Source organism: Mastomys coucha, unplaced genomic scaffold (assembly GCF_008632895.1).
Source record: "Mastomys coucha isolate ucsf_1 unplaced genomic scaffold, UCSF_Mcou_1 pScaffold14, whole genome shotgun sequence".
NCBI lineage: Eukaryota > Metazoa > Chordata > Mammalia > Rodentia > Muridae > Mastomys > Mastomys coucha.
The window spans coordinates 112,253,277-112,275,665 of record NW_022196896.1 but is presented as its reverse complement, the minus strand read 5'-3'; the positions used below and the strand labels follow the sequence as shown (position 1 = coordinate 112,275,665).

Genomic DNA, 22,389 nt, shown 5'->3' with positions numbered 1-22,389 from the left:
AAAAAAAAAAGAATGTCATAATGGGGGTCCAGAGCGAGCGGGGCTGGAGCAAGAAGGAGAAAGGGAAGAGGGAAGGAAAAAAATGTCTAAAAAAACATCTATGTCATAATGGTCAGAGTATCTATCCTCTGTTGGTGAGATAATAGGTACTTTGGACCAGAAATAAATTCCCCAGCTAGATAAAGTGTGCCTTCCACAACAAGACACAAATTACAGAGCTTCTTAGACCAATATAATCCAGGACAGAAACAACAACAGGCTGTCCATTCCTTTTCTTTAGCTCAACTCAAATAAGATAAAAAAAAAAAATAACATAATATTATCATTTATCTTACTTTACTTAAAAGTTATTTCTTTTAATTTTCACTTTGTATTTTACTTTTGCCAAGAATTCCAAGATACTAGCAGGTAGACATATGTAACATATCCCATACATTTAGAATCTGCCATAAGAAAAAATTCTACTTATTACCAATATTAATTATAATAATTCCAAATCAAGTTCCTTCAACACAAAATATTCTTTTACACCTGGTGATGAGGACTCAGCCCACTTGCCTAGGTGGATATTTTCACATGACAAATAACACTCAGTAAACATTTTTAGAGTAAGAATAAACCTAATCTAATCCAATTTCCTTTTTTTTTCTCTCCAAAAGCCTTAGAATTTTAAAGTTGTGACAAACAGAGGATATTTCATCAACTCTTCATATTAGACATGAGAAAATCTTTCTATTTCCTATGGTCAGACCAGAGGTTCTTTTCATACGCTTTCCTATCTTACAGGTAGGCATTCAAGCCCCAACATCGCACTTCCTAGGCTACCTGTAGGCATCTTTGCAATGCACAGAAGTTTGGTCTTGATATGGACACGAACTATACTTAGCCAGAAATCCATGCTACTGAATTCTATCCATTCCTTTCTACAATGCTTCTGAAAACTGAAACTGAGCAAAAGAGCCCCAAAACAAGAATGAAATACCATTCTAATGTCCAAAATTCGTTTCTATTCACCGACAATTGGGCTCTGGTGAGCAGCTTTGCTGCCAGACTTCCCAGAGGTGAATTTAGTAGTTTTGGGGAGAATGTGACTATTCCAGTAGATCCTAGATAAAAGAACATACATATATAGTATAGAAAAACAATCCTAATACTACTCCCATCTGAAACTTTCTAAATAGAACATGACAAGAAAAGAGTTTCAAATAGAAAAACAAATATAAACCTCAGAAACATAGATATGTTTTACTTTTGTTTCCTGCTGTTAACAAACCAGACTGAGGCATATAAACACAATATTTGTAAAGCACAGAATATGAATTTAGTTTGCAGGACCCTAACTAGACTCTGCACCTCTCCTCATCTGACAGGGAATTCTAAGAGGCAAAGGAATGTGTTCCCCTGAAATTGGCCCAAGCACCTAAGTGACACTCTGTACTTCATACTTCAGGGACCGCATTGCTAAGAAACATGGATATGGAACTCAGACCTATTGGGTAAGATAGCCATATATGCATATGCTTGAGCCCTGGTTAGATGTAAAGGAACCAAGAAAAGACAAGAATCAAGCTTGAGAAAGAAAGGGGGTAGAACCCAGGTTAACAGTCAGACCAAAGCTCCACAAAGTATGAATTCTATACATAAACAAACATGGATACAAAGAGGTATATTTGTCATAAAATTTATTTTAATACTATTTTTATTTATATGTATGCAAAGGTGCACACACAGGCATGCAGGTATTCACCAAAGCAGAAGAGGGAATCAGATCCCTTGGAGCTAGAGTTACAATGCTGTGAGGACCTGGTGTGGTGCTGGGATCGAAACTTTATCCTCTGCAAGAGCAGCAGGAGCTCCTGACTCCTGAGCCATCTCTCCAGCTCCTGATTCATAACCTTTTATAAATTTGAATCCGACCCTTAGTTCTAGGCTTCACATAAGTGCTAACCTAACAAGATTTAACTTCAGGGAACTCAAGACTGGACACTTAGGAAAAATAAAAGCTATAGTAAAATTTTCAAACTGCCCCAGTCCCCTTCTCCTTCCAGGCAGAGGTAAACATCCACATGCAGAGTAAATGAGTGGTCTGAACTCTGGTCAGGTCATAGACACCTCATGGAATGAATTCCTAACTTTATCAAGTGAGGTTTTCATGCTTAAAAAAAAAAAAATCACTGTTTTTCATACACCAGGGCTCCTGACTTAAACTCCAACTAGAATGCTACAAAAAAAAGAAAGAAAGAAAGAAAGAAAGAAAGAAAGAAAGAAAGAAAGAAAGAAAGAGCCAATCTTTCTAATGTGAGAAAGATTGGTTATACAGAGTCTACTGAGACAGCTAATCTTGATTCTAAGATGACACATGGCACCTTCTTGCATGTGACCTTCATTGTATGAGCAACCTCCAGAATCTAACACTCATGTAAACAAACTCTACATACTCTACTGCATAACAGAACTGCTCCTGAGGTAAAATACCCCTCAAAGCTGTGCAAGTCAGGATACAGATATGTTCTGTCTGAGGAAGGGACTATGATTGAGAGAAAGCAGTGTGAAAATGTCAAAGATGCCTTTTCCCTAATGGAACAGCAAGCCTTGAACGTGGAAGTAAATATGAGCCCTTGATTGCTGATAGGAAAGAGAAAAAGAAACTGAGCAACGCTTGAGAAAAGATGATAAGGATAGTGTAGTAGTAGTGGTGGTGGTGGTGGTGGTGGTGGTGGTGGTGGTGGTAGTGGTAACAAGAACAGTAATAACAGAATCACCTATGAACAATACAGCAGTGTTCTTAAACTTGCCATGTAGCTAATGAAATATGTTAACTGAAATATCTGTGTCATACTTCTCTAAGCAGAAGTTCACCCCATGGTCTCTTCTAGTGTTAAAAAAAAAAAACTCAAGAACATTGCTCTCCCAGCTTCAGGTACAGCCTTCTGCAAAGACCTGCTGCTAACTACTTCTCAGTGCAGGACTTCTTTAACCAGAGAGAAGCTTTAAGACAAGTCATGAATACAAGAAACAGCCTAAAAACAAAAACTAAAGCGCCCTGACCAATGGCCGATCACCTGCACCAAAGTGATGTGAGAAACCGATAGACAAACATTATACATTATTTTTGGACAAATGTTCAGATTAGCTCATGCAGTAGAACGAAAGTAGATAGCATATTTGTTTAGAAAAGATCAACTTAAATCAGTGGGAAAACCTATAAATCCTTTTAAGCTATAAACCAAGAGCATCCAATTACATGGGCGGCGGGTAGTCTGCAAAGGTCCAGCTGCTTTCTGCAGCCTCAGAACAAATGTCATCTCTCTCATTTGGCATTCGATTTTAAGACTGGCAGAAGGGATAGTGAATAAATTTTATTTATTTAAATTTGAAACAAATCTTTGCCTATTCTCAATTTTGTTTTACTATTCTGCTTTTTAGTCAAAGTATATAATTTCAAGTTCAGAGCACATCTAAAATATTCAATATGACATTAAGTTTATTATAAAGTTAATAAACTTACCGGAGAAGGAATGAAGGCTTCATGAAACTTCTTTGGATTGATTCTCAATACACCCTTTAAAACAAAGCAAAACAAAAATCTATGAACAATCTACTAGCTGGATATTTATGGCTTTTTCTATGTATGTTATTCTCTGATTAAAAGTTCTTAAACAATTTGATTTAGAAAACAAGTTAGATGTATGAGAATTAATTAAGGCTGGTTCAGGAGACACCAGGCACTGACAGCTGAGACTGCTGCCCTGCGCTGAGGGCCCAGGCAGGAAATCCCAGCCCTCAGCTTAGAGCAGGATGTGACAGCTACTCATCTTCACGTTTAACCCTTGACTCTACCAAGGCTTTCTGGAGAGTATGCCTCCTTCACATTAGCAGCCTATTTTGCTCTCTCAGTTCTATGACCTCTGAACAATGTCATATTTCTAGGACCATTTTTCAAGCTGGTTTCTAACTGGACACTTAGCCTCAAGGAACTGGATGTACATGTTTTACTCTGGCTCCTCTGAAGAGCTGAATGAGTTAATAATTCAAAATGGTTCCTAACAGCTCTTAATGCAAATGTCAATGCTGGCTCCTACAGCTAGGCCACCCAGTCTGCCTTCAACTTCATATGACTCCAGCACCAAGTCAGGGTCCATTTCTATTTATGTACAGAGGTGCAGGTGGGGGCAGTCCTCAATGGCTGCTCAGTGCTGTGGGTCTTTTTCAAGCAGCTATAACCTCCTTCAGAGTCCAGCTGCACTCACGGGCTACTGGAACACGTGCAGGGAAGAAGCTGTTTTCCGACCAATACATCTCAAAGGATAACTTGAGAAAGTGCTTAAAGAACATTTCCCACTAAAAGAAATGACTCAAAGGCACAGAATTCACAAGATAGGTGAAAGCACAAGATTAAATGGAAAATAATTTCTTTCTTTCATAGGTGTTTAAATTGCAAATTTCCATGTCATTGTATACATCTTAACATACCAATTAGGTTATCACAAATGATCACTCAGTCCTTAGCCATTTGTATAGATATTTGATATTGATTATGGTCAAACTCCCAAACAGACCACACAGGGTACTGAATAATAACTAAGCTTAGTCCTTGAGAAAGAAAATGTGTGGGATGCTGTGAGGTTACAGCTACAGCACACCTTCAGCTAGAACAGTCCTAAGGGAAGAGCAAAGGTGAAGGAAAGGGGGGCAGGGCAGGAGAGGTACAGCAGGAGAGGTGTCCAGCACTGCTTGCCCCCATCCCACCAGAACTCTGCTGGGTTACAGAAAGGGGTCAGGAGATATAGCTGACAAAGCCGCCCAGGCTTCCTTGGTTAAGAGTGCTGAAGCAAATTCACTTTCTAAAGCAACTGTTTCCCTCTGAAGGAAAGGGGAAACACTTAAAATTTTTTTCTAAATACTCATACATTCAACAAATATTTCCTGACCACTATCTTGACAGGCACTATGAGGAGACTACAATAGGGGATAACAGACAGTCTTGAAGGGAAATGCTTCAGTAAATTTAAACAATATTTTTAAGCATTTTATTTTCTGATTCCAGACATTTTTTTTTAATTCTTATTCTTCTACCATCTCCCTTTTAGTTCAGCAAAAAGTTAGTCTCTTGGTTTGAGTGTACCTTTAATTGCAGAATACTGAAAGAAGCCAAAGCTGAGCTCCCAGGAAAGACACACATTGTTCAGGTCTGCACCTAGGCTCAACTTAAAATAAATGAAAAGGACCAGAAAGTTCTTGATTCTTGATTCTCTCTCCCAAACCTCCCAATAGATAAAAGCACAGAGGATAGGGTAGAAGCCTTGCTTCAGATTAGCATGTGGAAATTTGACTTAAGAACTAAATGTCAGGAACAGACCCCAGAGAGAACAAATCACATGCAGAAACAAGCAACTCCACCTGAGTGAGTCCTCAGCAGAGTAGAGGGGTCCCTACAGTCTGACAGAAAAAGGCAACAGTATAGCCTTTCAAGAAATAGTCTGCCAGCTCAAAGACTCACCCAGCAGCAGGTCAGTCTCACCCAGAGGAGGCCAAGGCCTGTGCTTCTGTCCATCTCACCCAATCAATCCCCTGTACGTCCTCTTTTTCAAACTTTTCCAGGCCTGGAGTTTACCCAATGAGGATCCTGCACTTCCCATCCCATTCTGAATACTTGTGTGACTTCTCACCAGACCAGAACCCAGCCCTGCCCTAACGCCACTGCTTCAATTGGGTGCTATCAAAGAGACCATCTCAAAGAAGGAGATGACTGTTTCCCAATAATGGACTGAAAATCAGTTTGTTCCTATATTCTTTCTCAAACACCCCTTTGAAGTTCATGTCCTAGTTCTTGCTAGACTTGGTACAGGTGCCTTCTAACTTATTGATTATAGCATTAATTTACTAATGTTTGACTCAAGTGTCACTGCCTTCCCTTCTATCCCAATTCCTATATACATTTAGGGACTTTGAATCCACATCAATGACCAAATCACTCAAGCTACCTTTGTCTCCACCCATCCCAGCTACCTTGTCAGTTAGTTGCCTATACCATGCCATCACATCACTTCCAAATATAAAAAGTTCTGCATCACTCTTTCTAATTGGAGTTTGCTGTACTTCCACCCCACATACCATGGGAATTCCAATAATACTTCAGTTTCACCAAGACCTCCATGTCACAGCCCAGAAATTTACCAATCACTGTCCTTCAGCTATGGTTTCTAACTTCCTTGGCCAACTAGTAGTTTTTGCCTGCCATTATCTCTTAGCTTCAGAAACTTTGAGCCCTGGGTCCCCAATTCCTCCCACACACAATCAATAATGCCTAGCTCTCAACTGACCCCAACTATCTGTCTTCTCCTTGCCTATACCCAAGGACCAGAATGGCACTGAAGAAAAATAACACACGAATGGTCTAATTAGTTTAACTTGGCCATCACAAATACATTTTAGCTGGCTTACAGTATATTTGAATTTCATACATAAAAATATGTTTCCAGATTTTCCTTATTGTACAACTACAGACAGCTATCTTCACAGGGCAGCAACCACCTCAGTTGAATTACAGATGCACCAGACAGTAATTAAAAACAATCTCAAACACCACTCATATGTGTAGAATATGGACCATGCAGTTTTAAGAGCTAAAGAACTAATTTAAATTAAACTAGCTCATTTGACTTAGCTATTACTGTTTTCTTCTTTTGATATGATAAGGTGGCTGAGGTACTGAGAAGATAAGTCTGGAAAATCTGGTTCCAGAATCCAGGCTCCAATGTCTCTGTGTTATAGCCATCACCAGGACCCTTCACACATTTACACCATCCCAAATGCACACATCTTCAATTCTGTCTTCCTTACCTTAACTAACAACACGATCAGGTCTTCACCTGATCCACTCAGATGCTAAGGGATTAGCCCCAATTCCTCCCTTGGCCTCCTTGCCCATATATACAACCTAGCATGGTGTCTGCTCAGGCTCCACATGCATGTACTTCCCTCCTCACTGTACCCCTTTGCTCTCTTTTCATGTCACATCATTTTCTTATCTAGTGGACTTTGCTGACTTTCTAAGTGGATTTCCAGGTTCCATTCAAGTCTACTCATTTCACCACAGCCAAAGAAACATTTTTAAAATGTGAAATGGAGTGTATGTTACCTACTTAATACCCTTTGGTGACTTGCCATTGTTCTGTGGATGATATCTGCCAAGTCCTGCATGGCCATGTGAAAGGGACAGTGTGACATGGTTTCTCATCCCTGGAACAGAGCCAGCAGAGCCTTGGCCTCTTAGTGTTGACAGTTGCTAGGTGTAAGGCTTGTTTGTATATTTTACTTCATGTTCCCCCTTCCAGGGAATGCCCTCTTTGCCAAGGCTAATGACTCCATGAAAATCAGAGACAGTCCAGGAGGCAAGGGTGTGTCTATGTCCTTAGCAAAAATGGTAAATGTTATGACCTTCAAGACAGCCCTTAAGACTGTGGGAAAGAACTCTGAAAACATGAGTTCAAAAATCTAATTTTTCAACTATGCAAAATATAAGGATACACTATGAATAATATAAGGGTATTCATGGAACTTAAAAAAAACAAAAACAAAATCAGAGGCAGTTGTAATATAACCCAGCTTGTCAGAAAGATACAAAGGCAGGCAAATTCCTGATTTCAAGGTCAGCCTGGAACAGGGCAGGTTTAGGTGCAGGCATAGTCTGAATGGTAATCCCAAAATGAGATCTCACACAGCTAAATTTATTGTTTGTGCTGACAAAGACAGGCAGATCTCTGAATTCCTCTGCAAAGTTACAAAAAAGTATACTTGCTGTTGTCTTCTAAGAATCAGGGGGAAGGTCATGGAATGCTGATTCTTGGGATAGTCAAAAGGGAACCTGGAGTAAATGACTGCATTGATTTGTAAATAATACAGGTTGCCAGCTTATACCCTAAGACTGACATCGAAGTGTTTTTTTCTGCCACTCTCAAACACCCCTTCTCTCAGAAAACCCTCTCTAAGCAGAGGCTGGTCCTTGGCAAAATCCAAGTTTCTAATGTAGTCTAAGTCCCTAAAGGACTTAGCTACTGCCTAACTCTACCTTTGCTCCATTATGTCTCAAAAGGCGGCTTCCTTTAATCCTCAAAACCATCAACTCGTCTCCTTGCTGTTCTTCTTCTGCTTCATGATCTCTTTACCTATAATCTTTTCCAAAGCTGAAAATGGCTGCACACTCTTGCCCTTTAGATCTCACATACAGGATGATCTCACAGAGATTTCCCTAAGCTCAACATGTACAGTGGTTCCTTCTATCTATTCTCTCCTCTTTCTCTCAGAACAATGATCCAGCCTACAATTTCTTCTATTATTAGAGTTATTTTTACCTACCACCCCAGTGACTTTTCTAGTGCTCATTCCCAAATGCTTGACATTCATTAGGCTGTCAAAAAATGCTTCTTCAGTTCATTAGCTACCTAATATCTGCAGAGTTGACGTTATCCCTTTGTCCCTGATATCATAACTTTGAATGCCGCCCCTCTTTTTAGGCATTCCATCATAATGTCACCTCTACTGTTCTGTTCTTTAATACTCACCCAAGCTGACCTCAATTTTTTTCCCTTTATGTGTGTGTGGGTGTTCTACCTGTATTTCTGTGCATCATGTGCGTGCAGTGCTTTCAAAAGCCAAAAGAGACCAGATACTCTGGGACTGGAGTTACAGACTGTTGTGAGCTGTTATATGTGTGCTAGAAATTGAACGTAGGTCCTCTGGAAGAGCTGCCAGCCTGCCTAACCACAAAGCCAAATCTCTAGCCCCCTGACCTCAATTTTAACAAAGAGCAAAATTCCTAAAACTCATGAGACCATCATGCCCTCTGTCCTAGAATAGGCCTTTTCAGAGGTCAAAAACAACATCTCACCAATATTCTATCAGGATATTGGTATCTGACATCATGCCTCCAACAGTTCTAAGGTCTCATTTTGGACTTCTAGTAGTCAGTGCATAATCTGGATTCTGAAGGAGCTAATTCTACCATCTCTTTGCCCAGGCCAATTAGTCATCCCTTACACTGGACCTCCTTCCAGGTTCTCATCTCTCACAGCACTTCCCATAACAACCAACCTATACTGTTCCTATGCACAGAGTAATAAACACTGATGTGAGGACTTGGTTATAAAGAAAACTACATGCACTGAATTATATTTTATTGCTATTCATTTACAAATACAGAAAAGAGGTTTCTTTAGTCACTGTCTCCTCTTTGGTCTCCTCTTTCCTACAAAACAATGAAATCTCAAACTTTTGTCAAGGCATTGACTAATACTGTATTATTCTACTAATATTTAAGATCCCTAATATCTTTCAGTACAAGACTTTTCTTGAAAGTGGGTACTTGAAAGTGGGTAGTTATGACACTTATATCTGAACACAAAAGTTGACAGATGTTTCTAAGTATATTTGATATGTTTAATTTTCTTCAATGGCATTAAAATGTCACTTTTTGCCTAGCTTTTTACCTTACCCAGACAGCTACACACAGAAAGTTTTTATCCAAAAGCAGATGTACTCTGTTTCTCTGCCTATGAAAATCTTATTTACAATGTTGTATATTCTCATGGTGACCTCATATCTGGAACCCATTCCTCAGCCACCTGCAGAGAACAACTGTTCTCACATGTGGGGGTGGAGGGGGAGAGCCTCTGGCTGTGGAGGCTTATGATGTCATAGCCAGGAGGAATCACTTACACGGGAATGTGAGTTGTTATATTGATCAGATCTTTTGTTTTGTGTTAATGCCAGCAACAAGTCACTTCAAAACTTAAAAGGAAGCAAAAACTAATACTATTGCAGACACTACTCCAACCCTATCTCATAAAGGTGTGCTTCTCTTAAGTTCTAACAACTGAAGTTCCCCTCATTCTTCTTCAAAAGGCAGTATCTAGATCTTTACTCAGCCAGCAAAAGAAATACTTATTCAGCATAAGCTTAGTAAGCACTGGCTAAGCCAGAGCTGGACTACCACGTACAGTATGCGTGGCCATGCAGTAAGGGAATGAAAAATGGATTTGGGGACATAAAAGCTAAACAAAGGTTAGAGTTTAACATTAGACAACAAAGCTGACTTCTCAAGGGCAGTAACACCCAACCGACCTTAAAAATGTGAGGGTACAGACTGCTCAGAGACTGGCAGGGCAAGCATGACTGCTACACTTCGATGGGAGGAAACAATTCAAGCTCCAGAACAGCAAGAGCAAAGTCTAGCAGAGTCCTACACTTAGTTTCATTTTGGTTGGTTTGTTGTTGTCATTGTTGATGATAATGATAATGATGATGATGACAACGACGACGACGACGACGACGACGACACTGGTGATGGTGGTTTTGATTTTGTTCTTGTGAGACAAGGTCTCACTATCAAACTTACTATATAGATCAGGCTAGCCTCAAAAATCACCAAAATCTATCTGCTTCTGCCTCCCAAGTACTGCGATGATCAGCACAAGCTACCACATCAAGCAAGCATAGGTTTTAGAGGAAAACTCTGCAAGTCCAAGATAATGAGAACATAGGACATTCCTGGAAAGGGGTGACAGGAGACAACAATAAGAAAGGCACATCAAGACCTCAGACAGGAACAAGGAGGGCAAAGACACTTGCAGGTAAAGTGAAGTATATGGATGCCAAACCATGAGAAGCAAGCAACTACGGTTTTTCTTCTCTTAAAAAATACTTGTCAGAGACATCCAGGAGAAATAAAACCAATGGTATTCCTAAATCAAAAGTACCAACTGATTTGTGAAAAATTAGTGATGTGCTCCAGAGTCTGTATCAATTTCAGTCAACACAGAGTGTTTTCCTCAATAACTCTCCACCTGGCTTTTCAAGACAGAGTCTCAGAGAACCTGGAGCTAGGCAGGTAGCTAACAAGCACCAGGAACTCTCCTCTCTCTGCTTCCTTGTACCATTCCTCCCAGCCTTTATGTGAGTGCTGGGGATGCAAGTTGGGTTCTCATGCTTGTGTTAAGCACTTTACTGAAAGCCCCAGCCCTCACTCAATAATTTTAATTGAGTCAGGTACAACATGGTAGCATTTCTACCCAAGAACTATGAAACACTCCTAATTCAAAGAAGACATGTTCCTGCCTCCTTCTCTTGCCTTGTTGTCTACTAGCTGCCTTGACATCACACCGGAGCAAACTGAAGCTGCCTTATCCCATACTGTTTCACGAGTTCACCCTGCAGCACTCTCCTAACAGGAAGTATTCCTGGCTCAAAGATAGATGCTCAAAGAACATCTGTTCAGCCATACCAATGAATAGCCTGGGAATACATTATATAAATTGCAAAGCATTCAATACTGTTTACTGTTTTCTATACAACTTTACCCAATTTTCCCAGTCATTCAGTATTCATGTGCTTCAGGCACACTGAACAATTCAGTGATTGGCATAGTCTAACCCCACCACCTACTCTGTCTTAACAGCTCATACTGGCTACTTCACTTGGAAAGCTCATTTCCTTATACTTACTTGCTCAACTGCACCAATCCCCAGCCTGGCTCATATAGATCTCTCCCAATACAACACTCCTAGGCAACACTGACATAGCTACAAAGGCTCTCTCTTCTCATCTCTCAAAGGTTTGCCTATGAGCGTTTAGTGGTACTTACCACCTACACATGCTACAGATCTAAGAAGTGCAAACCCTGTACCACGTCAGAGCACACAGCACAAAACAGGGAAAAGTTTAATAAACAAGACTGCTGTCATTCCATATATTCAGGGGTTAAATAACCTATAAGCTTTGGGCACCTGGATAAGCGTTCCTCTCTTCAAGCCTTCTGAAACATCCTCCTTGGACATGTAGGTTTCAAATATGCTCTTTTTCTTCCCTCGCATGGACTTGTTCTTTGACTTTTTGTCACCTGGCGAAGCACCAACAGCATTCGGGCCAACCACAGAGGACACACCTAGAAACATGAGGCAGCAATCAACCTCCCTCAGTTACACATCTCTATTTTTTTAACTGGAGGTGTTATGATGTCACTGTCTTTTGTGGTTGTTCTATTTACTCTAAAGGCCAGCAAGAGAATGAATGAACCTTTCTGGTGATGATTTCAAACAGCCACAAAAAGGAAAGAACACATAAGACAGCATAAATGAAGCGGGTGAGGCCTATGTGGCCGCTGCAGTATGCGTGGAGCAAACCTGAATACTGGGCTGGTATACTTTGCTATTTGCAGAAACAAACCTTTAAAAATAGGAATTATTAAAAGACTGTCACATTTCTGGAGGGAATAGAATGGCTGTATAACAATCAACTAAAACCATAAGAGCATGCCTAATTCTAAAATAAAAAACATGGGAGAATATTTAACAGTTCATTAAAATCACTAGTCTCCCTCAGTCCAAAGAACTCCCTCCATCTCCACACCCAGTCCACTTGTATTTCAAGTCTCCAGTTGCCAAGGCAAGCTCCACTTTCTCTTCTCTACCTCTGGGGGTCCCTGGAGACCGAAGGTTCAGCTGGTAGTCAGGATGGTTCATCACTGGTTCCAAGGTAGCCTCTTCTCTCCAGATTCAGGGACCCACTACTTCAGCTCAGAGTTCTTCCTGCCTTGAGCAGCTCAGTTGTCACGAGCTAAAATCAAAAAGAAACTGGTGACTAGAAAGCAGTTAACTGTGATTTCCTTTGTCCCCTTAGAAATTTAGTGCTGAGCCATGGCAAAGGTAAGGTGGTATTCTCCCTGGGTAGTTATACAATCTGTGCTGCATTTCTATCCAAGGGCTACACCCTCACAGATATACTACATTGGCCCTTTGGAGCACTTCAACTAAAAGTTTCCACTAATGGGGCAATGAAATAGAAAATAAGAAAGTAGGCAATTCTGTATAGCATGGGAGACTCTAAAGGCTGTAATGGAGTAAGTTTGAAAGTCCAACAATATGTGACCCTACTGCTGGGCCCTGGCCACCCCTGGACAGTAAACACACCACCACAACTTGCACTTCTCATTCTATTGGCCACTGACCTAGAGTTAAATCTATACTTACAAACTACCAAATCTTACTAGGCAACCATTTCTCAACAAAATGGATCAAGACGTCATTTTGAACCATATCTTCTATTCCTCAAATTTCCCTCATACAAGCCTTACCAAATGATCAAAGTTTTCTTTCTTGTTTTTTCTTAATTTTTTATTATTTAAATACATTTTATATATCAAACATATTAATAATATTGAGTATTTTGAGAATCAAACAATACAAAAAAAATCTTGTTCAACTTTTATATTCATATCCTTTCATACTCTAAAAATATCATTAATGAATATTTAATACTATCCATAACTAAGGATCCTATATCTAATGTTGAATACTAAATTGTTTCAAAACATACAAAATATTCTTTGGGAGTTAAGGATAGTTAAAGAACATAAGATATTAAAAATGAATCATTAAGAAATATATTCAAAAGCCCTTATATGATACCATCTGACATAGTGAGAGAATATTTAAAATGCATTATATATCTGTATACATTGTCTAATAATCCATTTACTTAAAAAAGATTATCAGTGTTTCTAGAAGAGAAATTATTTTATCAGTAAGTATATTTAAAAAAATTCAAAATAACAAAAACTCTTTGAAGTTAGACATTAAGAAAATGTAGTTTTCTTTAAACTGCAACAGTTATTAACTCAAAGAAGAGAACACCAAAGATAAAAGTTAACAGGCCACTTGGTGATACACAAAGTGATTGTAAGACAAAGTTAATCCAAATGCAGAGATATCCTCACAGAAATAGAAAATGGATAGGAAAAGAAGACAGGAATCAGGGCTGCCTGAGGGTTGATGCAGACATGCATTCATTCTCTCATTATTTTAACAAATATGTACATAGCAAAATGAAAGAGAAAAGGCCATTAGATTTAAAAAACCATACGGTCATAGTACTATACATCAGGAAGTGATAGCATCATGGTTTTCAAAGTATAACCATATATGGGAAGAAAAGAGTATATCCAGGTCAGGAAATCTAAGAGAACCTTGGGAACGTTTTTTAAAAAGAACTAAGACATTAAGAAGTGAGGAAAGCATACTTCTGGCAAAAGGAAATAAAAATCAGGATGCAAACAGAAAAACACAAGCAGATTCTTGCAACATTAATTCCATTTGGCTAGAGTCCTGCCTATATGGAAGAAGGCAGTAGCAAGGAAATTAAAACAAGTTGGAAGGTCTGAAAACAAGCTGGGTTTTTCAAAGGCACTAGGGAGTTTCTGAAGCATGAATGAGCAGAGAGAACAATAGACCAAAGCTGTTTTAAGAAGAATCTTTTTGGCACAGAAGTCAGAACTGAACGGAATGAAGACCAGCACCTGCACCTTGTGGGGAAAGAGATGAGTCAGGACAACAGGAAGGGCTAGAACTGGAGCTATCCAAGTGGACACTGACAACAGAGGCCTCTGACATGGTTCTCTGCAGCTTAGCTGACTCCCCTGGCAACCAGGAGGACCTAAAACATGGAAATTGGGTAGGTTTCTAGTGATGGGATTGGGAGTTATGACTGGCCTAACGCTAGAAAAAATGATGACTTCTATTTGAGGTACTACATGTTCATGTGGAATAATCCAACAAACACTAGAAAAAGTGAAACATAATCTATAATGAGACATCACCTAGCTATTAGATAAAGATGCAAGCCAACATGATCAAGGATGGATAGCAAGGGTCCATCCACTGCAGCAGAGAAGGCAATAAAATAAGGATAACCAAGCAACCTTTGCGTTTCCATGAAGCATCAGTATAGGACACGTGGCCCTGAGCATGGTCTGAGCAAGCACTCCTGATAAATCAGTTAGGGCAGCACTACAAAGGCAAAAAGGAAGAAGCAGGAAATATAACAACAACAAAATAAACAAACAGTAACAAAAGAAATATAAAAATAAGACAAGAGCTAACAGTCAAGTAATAAGAAAACAAGGAAAATTTCCAAAAAAAAAACCCATTTCAGAACAGGTTCCCAATAGGGAGTGTGAGCAGCCTCGGGTGGGGTGAGAGGCTGCTGCAAATTGTTGAAGTGAGAATGGCCTCCATTGTGATTTGGATGAAGATCACATATTTGAATGTAGGAAGTGGAACTCTCTGATAGGATTAGAAGGATGAAGAGGGCTTATTGGAGAAAGTGTGAAAGTGTGTAACTGGAGGTGGGCTTTGAGACCTCCCTCCCTCCCTCCCTCCCTCCCTCCCTCCCTCCCTTCTTCCCTCCTTCCCTCCCTCTCTCTCTCTCCTCTCTCTCTCCTCTCTCTCTCTCTCTCTCTCTCTCTCTCTCTCTCTCTCTCTGTCTACTGATGAAGATGTAGCTCCAGCACCTGCCTATAGGCCACCATGCTCCCCTCCATGATTTTACTTTTAAGCCTCTGAAGTTATTTATCAGCAAGACCCCATTTAAATATTTCCTATTATGAGTTGCCATAGCCATGGTGTCTCCACACAGCAAGAGAACACTAAGACAGGTTTCTGTATATCAATCATGATGCAGTGAAGAATTCAAAATTAAACGGGAGTACTACCAGTTAACTGAAATGCAGAGGCCCAACTCAAATATCAACAGTACTTGTACTCTTCCTCGTTGCAGAAACTGGATTCCTGTCATTTCTACCTCAGAAAACCAAAACGTTTTATTGGGTTCATCGTTGAACCCCAGTGACTCCCACAGTGCCTAGGACGTGGGCCTGAGAAGGCCCATTTCTTACTTAACCAGATAAGTGAGTCTGGGTGAACTAATAGCAAAAACAGCAAGTGGAGCAGGGTCGTTCAGGGAAGCCACGAAACAGCAAGTGGAGCAGGGTCGTTCAGGGAAGCCACATTTTAAAAGTCAGCAAAGAGCAGGAAGAGAACACAGAATTTAGGCAACAAAATTGGCAAGAATAAGCCAGACAACTAGAGTCAAAAACTCACCTATGAGTACCAAAGCACTAGAAAGCAGCAAGGAAAAACTGAGTATACATGTTGCCGAGGAAAAGATGACTAAACAGATGGCTTTGCCTTCCTTGTCACATTGTTGTGACAGCTCATGGACCCTGGAGAAACCCTAGGTACTGCCCTGACAAACTAAAGGAACAGGATAATTTACAGATGAGAAACAGTGACTCACTGCCCAATATCTAAAAGGGGTCCTCTCCATGGACAAGGAACTCTCACCATGGACAAGGGGCCCTCTCCGTGGACATGGGGCCTTCTCCATGAACAAGGAACTCTCACCATGGACAAGGGCCCCTCTCTCCAAGGACATGGGGCCCTCTCCATGGACAAGGGGTCCTCACCATGGACATGGGGGTCTAAGATCTGGGCAAGCCAGGGCTAAGAAGGAATAGGTGATAGCAGCCAGCATGGCACATGGTATCAAAAGGCAGGCATGGCAAGGATGGGGGCAAGGCACTACACTTGAGAAAGTAACTTTCAAGACAGCTCCTGAGGTGATGTCTTAAGACCCTCTAGCCTCTAAGCCTTGCACAAAGCACAACAGCCTATTGGAACAGTAGGCAAGTTACACAAACACACACTGCTAGGAAATATAGGAGGTGAAAGGGAGGCAAGGACAAACCAGGTTACCTAGTGCCAAAACCTGAAAATGTGAGAGCCTGCAGGGTACCAATGACACACTCAAAGGGCCTGAGAATGCCTGAATTTTTGTGCCTTCTCACTCATTTTGGCCAAGTCTCAGCAAGGAGCAGCAAGGACAGATGAATTCATGACGCTGTGCAATGAAGGGAAGAAAGGGGCAAAGGCAGAAGAAGCTTCGTGACAGCTGAACTCTGTGGAGCTGAGGAGCTGACAGGAAAAAGTAGAGGGCAAAACTGATGCAGTAATAAAGGTGGGGAGGAGGGAGAGGGCAACAGAGCTCACTGAGAGCAAAGAAACAGCACCTCTCCTACTCAGTGACAAGCACACAGGTTAATCAACATGCAGCATTAAGCTACTTTACAAAGAAATCCAGTGGCTTCCTATTTCATAGCATACGCAGAGAAGTTCTGTTTTGAATCAGGTATGTTTAAAATGACAGAAGATGAGATGGGGGCTATGGGCAGAGAAGAGAAGTATGTTGAGAGAATAAACCAAAATGGTCAAAGAAGGAATTTGGTAAATATTCCCCCAGAATAAAAACAACAATAGAATCATACAAAACTACTGAAATAATGTAAAAATGACTAAAAACACACATCAGGAAGAAGAGGTAGAGAAATCAGTTTAAGGTAGATCTTCCTCAGCCACACAACAAATTCAAGCCCAGGCTGATCCACATGAAACCGGGTCTAAAATAATTAAAAAAAAAAAAAAAGTGTGATGGCAGACCCTGAAGTCCAAGGGCCCCAGGCTAACCGCTGATGTGGTGTGGTGGTGCTTGCCTGCAGTCAATAGCAATGCTTGGGAAGCTGAGACAGAGATCAGTGGGGCTCAGCTAAGTCAACACAGTGAGATCCTCTTTTAGGAAAGGAGAGGAGAGTAGAGTAGGCAGAAGGGAAGGACAGAGGAGGAAAGTAGGAAGAGAAAAACATAAAAAGAGAGAAGGAGGGCTGGCGAGATGGCTCACTGAATGCTCTTCCGAAGGTCCTGAGTTTGGATCCCAGCAACCACATGGTGGCTCACAACCACCCGTAATGAGATCAGACGCCCTCTTGTGGTGCGTCTGAAGACAGCTACAGTGAATTACGCCTGAGCGAGCAGGGCCTACAGAGGTCCTGAGTTCAGTTCCCAGCAGCCATACAGATAATAGCTCACAGCCATCTGTACAGCTACAGTGTACTCATACACATAAAATAAATAAAATAAATCTTGAAAGAGAGAGAGAGAGAGAGAGAGAGAGAGAGAGAGAGAGAGAGAGAGAGAAGAAAAGGAGGGAGAGGGCAGCTTCCTGGGGTCTGTACATACACAAAACTATAAAATGAGCACAACCATGAAGGACAGAAGGAAAACGCCACAAGGTACTGCTCATCACTGCAGGGGCAGGAAGCCTTACAAACGCTGAAAGAAAACACAGTGCAGAGCAGCAAGCCACTTGGAAATGTACTCCAGAACCTCAGAGGAACAACCTACAAAGGGCGGCAGCCACTAATACGCGCTGACTAAGGTAATTATTACTACAAAATCAGGCTGGGGTGGGGGAGGGGGGTACATCTGCATACTCAAACTTCAGGAGAAAAAGACCCTGGAATTAACCCAGCCAAGTTGCAAAAGGAAAAAGAAGAAGAGAAAAAAGAAAGAGCGGCCACCTGCAAGTTCAAGAGGAGAAAGGGGAAGCAGAGAACAGGTTGCTATCAACAAAGTCAAAGGCACACAGAGAATCAAGAAAGTAAACTAAAGAGAGAGAAGACTGCAGACTTAACCAACGCCCCCCTGAAGGATCCTAAGTTTATAATTTACCCAGATAGGGAATCAAAGCAGCTATTAAAACCTGCCAAAAGAAACAATAATTTAAGTATAGTGACAATGACAGAATATCAACAGAGAAAAGTAAAATATTTTTAAATGAATTAGATGGAAGACTCAGGTTAGCAAATACAACAACCGAAAAGAAGAATTCATTAGAGAAGCTCAATAGCAGACATAGCTTACAGAAGAAATTTAATAAATCTAAACATATATCAGCCAAGATTGTCTGACCCGAAGAAGAAAACTGAAGAAAAGTTTTATTTCATTCTAAAACTGAGGCCTGTAAAAGAGCTTCATGCCACTGACTTATTTTAAACGTCACCTCCCTTTATCCCCTTTGAAACCACAGAAGGTGACCTTCTCAAATCCAGGGAGCACACAGAAACTTTCTCCCAGACACCTGAGATATTACAAAAGCCAAATCCTACCCCTTTAGCTTAACTCAAGACAGCACAGGCCCACTGGTGCTGCCTCTCCTGACTCCAGGAATCTCCTCTCTCATGTCCTTAGCATGTGGAGTATTTTCAGTAGAGATAGCTACCCCACCTGTTACTTAGGAGAAGGTCCATTCTAATCCCACAGGGTGACCACAGAACAGAAAATAAACAGAGGTATCCCTACAAACCTTGTGGAAATTAAGAAGATTATAAAAATATAATAAATAACTAGGTGCTAATTAGAAAACTTACGTGTAGTGGGAAATTATTAGAAAGATAAATATTATTGAAACTGACTCAAGAAGAAATAGAAAATCTAGGTATATAAAAAGAAACTATGTTGATAATTTAAAATCTTCTACTAAAAAAACAAAACAAAAAACAAAAAAATAAAGGACAAAATGGCTTCACTGGTGAATTTTATCAAATACTGAAAGAAAGAAAAAAAATACCTATCTTTTAAACTTTCAGAAAAAAATTAAAATAATATTCTATGTAGTTCATATCAAAGCAAAATAAAAATATCATTTAAAAATCCATACAACGTATAAAACAGTTTGAATTTTAAAACTTTCTTATAATAGAGTATTCTGAATTTATTTTTCTGTAGGAATTTGCAGTTTTATCTAGAGTCTGGATGAGGGCAGAATGTGACCCAGACACTCTTGTGCTGTCTGTTTCCGCTGCACTGAGGGCTGAAGCTCGGTGTTTACACATGTCACACAGCACCACTGAGCTACATTCCCAGATACCCTGAACTTAAAAATATATTTAAGACTGGGTTTTCTGCAATGACAGACATTTGCATATCTGTGTTATCCAGTGTGACAGTCACCACTCATACCTCAGTGTGAGATATCTGTATGTAGTCTTTGCTCTCATAGATCTTTGGCAGTTTTTGGCAGATTTAGAGATCTAGACTCTCAACTAGATTCAGAGCCTAAGATGTCATCCCCTTGTCTTAAAAATGCTGTGTCTCTCACAAGTCAGCTGTTACTCTCATAATTTTCTGAAAGCACACTGTTCCTGTCCCAGGCACTTTGGAAATGTTTTCTCTTTGGTTTCTGCAGACTTGCCACCACATTCAAGGGATGAGTTCTTTTCATCCTACTTCAGAGTCAATACAATTTCTTGATTCCGTTAGTTGATAACTTTTCATCAGTTTGAGAGAAGTTTCCATCATTCTTTTTCAAATATTACTTCTGCCCATTTCAGCTCTATTATAAGCTTGATTTCCTCAATGTCTCTCTCCCTCTCAAGCTCTTCAGAGTTTTCTACCCTCTTTTCTCTGACTTTTACCACTTCAATAATCCTCCCTTCAGATCTATCTAATCTTCTAGTAAACCCATTATTAACATCCTAATTTCTATTACTTTTTCAAGACTAGCATTTTCACTTCACATTTAATTTTATTTTTTTTTTTACATTTATTTGTTTATGTTTTGGGAAGGAATGAGAAGATGCCATGCACTGTCCAAGGACATTCAGAGTCAGTTCTCTCCTTCAACCATGTGGGTTCTGACAATCAGACCCAGGTTATGATTTTCCAGCAATTATCTTTACCCACTGAACAATCTCATCTGTCTCACTCTTCAAAATGTTAACTTTTCTGCTAAAAATGTTGAGCTTTGCCTTTTATCTCTTCAAACAAAGTAACCACAGACACACTTAAATGACTTCCTAAAAACTGCAATATTGGAGCTCTCTGTGGACACAGTAAGTTCTGTTGCCTCTTCTTCATTTCATTCATGTTATTTGATCTGTTCTAAACTGGACATAGTTACAGAACTTTTATATAAGAACTGGATGCCTATAATAAAGTTGCCATTCATGTTCCAAGTAGGATTTGAATTTGTTTCAACCAAGAACAGTCTATGGTACTATACATGAACAAATCACCTACCCTGTGTCCCTTCAGGGTCTCCATCTCAAAAAGGAGTAGATCCTGTTCCCTAACTGGGATGCCTTGTCTAGCCTCTGTGGGAAAAGATGTGCCCAGTCCTGAAATGACTTGAGATGCTAGGGTGGGTTGGTACCCAACAGGGACCAGAAGACAATGTGAGACTAGGAAGGGACTGTGTGAGAGGGGGAACTGGGAGGAGAAGGGAGAGGTGAAATTGGGATGTAAAGAGAAGAAAGAAATGGGGAGGGGGACCTAAAACAAACAAACAAAAAATAGTAAAAGAACAAAACTACCCATGAACTTCACTGACAGAAATCATATAAACTGAAAGACAGAAATAAAGACTAAATAAACATTATGAACTCAGGACATCAAAAGCTCAAATATAAGGATAACTGGAAAACCAAAAGATGCAGGGGAAATTCCCTCAAAACTGAACAGTAACTTGGAACACATTTGGCAAAAGTCATACAGCTTCAAAAAGCTCAGTGATTCCTAACAAGAAAATCACCACTGAAACTGTATCTAGCTCAGTCATAAACAAGCTGCTAGAAATCTGTGAAAGGAGCAAATGGTAAGGCAAAGGGGAAGGCAAAGGGGAAGGCATATGGTATGCAGCATGAAGCACAAAGCACTTGGGAACAATACTTGGAATATCAGATTTACTTTATATCTTTTCCATGACAGCCAAAAACAATGGAACACCTTTAAAGTCCTGAAACAAAAAAAGCCATCAAGCTTGAATTCTATAAGCAGGAAAAATATCCTTCAATGGGCCAGTCCTATAGAACCAAAACTGCAGGATCCCAACAGCACAGGGCAACAATAGGATATCTAAGAGGAGTTCCAGTCAGGATCCAATATTGATAGTGTAGCAGAAGACAGAGGCCTTGAACCAGACCAATGACTCATTGCAATGAACATCTACAAAAAAAAAAAAAAAAAAAAAAAAGTTGTTTGGGGAGAAGGCAGGACCAGCCAGGAGGCACAGGTCTCTGAAGAGGCAGGGCAGCATGTGCAGGATCTTTCTACCTCCTTCTTCACCTAGGAGGAGGTTCTGCAGATCCACAGCCCTCTCTGCCCCTCTTGCCCCACAAGCAGAGAGCTTGCCTTCAGGGAGTTCTCCGACCCAGAGACTCAGGTCTTACCTGAGGAGAGGACTGACACAGGCTTACAGACCCACAGGAGGAACAAGCTCCAGCCAGAGACAGCAAGAACATCTAACACCAGAGCTCAACAGATGGTGAAAGGCAAACACAAGAACCTTACCAACAGAAACCGAGACTACATGGCTTCATCAGAACCTAGTACTCCTAACACAGCAAGTCCTAGATATCCCAAAACACCAGAAAAGCAAGATTTGGATGTAAAATCATGTCTCACAATGGTGATAGAGGAATTTAAGAAGGGCATGAATAACTCCCTTAAAGAAATACAGGAGAACACAGGTAATCAGGTACAAGCCCTTGAAGAGGAAACACAAAAATCCCTTAAAGAATTACAGAAGAACACGAGTAAACAAGTAGAAGCCCTTAAAGAGGAAACACAAAAATCCCTTAAAGAAGAAAGCCACATGAACAGATTTCCAACTCTAACAACAAAAGTAACAGGAAGCAACAATTACCTTTCTTTAATATCTATTAAT

General features: G+C 40.3%; 1 protein-coding gene across 4 annotated transcripts in view; it reads right to left on the bottom strand.

Annotated features, from left to right (window-relative positions):
• Dis3l2 (DIS3 like 3'-5' exoribonuclease 2) overlaps positions 1-22,389 on the bottom strand; it is a 367,143-nt gene that overhangs the window by 313,358 nt on the left and 31,396 nt on the right. For all 4 annotated transcript variants that reach the window (XM_031368272.1, XM_031368275.1, XM_031368274.1 and 1 more), the window contains exons 2-4: positions 12,467-12,612; positions 11,784-11,941; positions 3,509-3,562 (exon numbers count right to left, since the gene is read on the bottom strand). In XM_031368272.1, coding sequence (XP_031224132.1) covers positions 3,509-3,562; positions 11,784-11,941; positions 12,467-12,518 — 264 coding nt within the window. In that variant the 5' untranslated portion in view covers positions 12,519-12,612. The remainder of the gene's footprint in view (positions 1-3,508; positions 3,563-11,783; positions 11,942-12,466; positions 12,613-22,389) is intronic.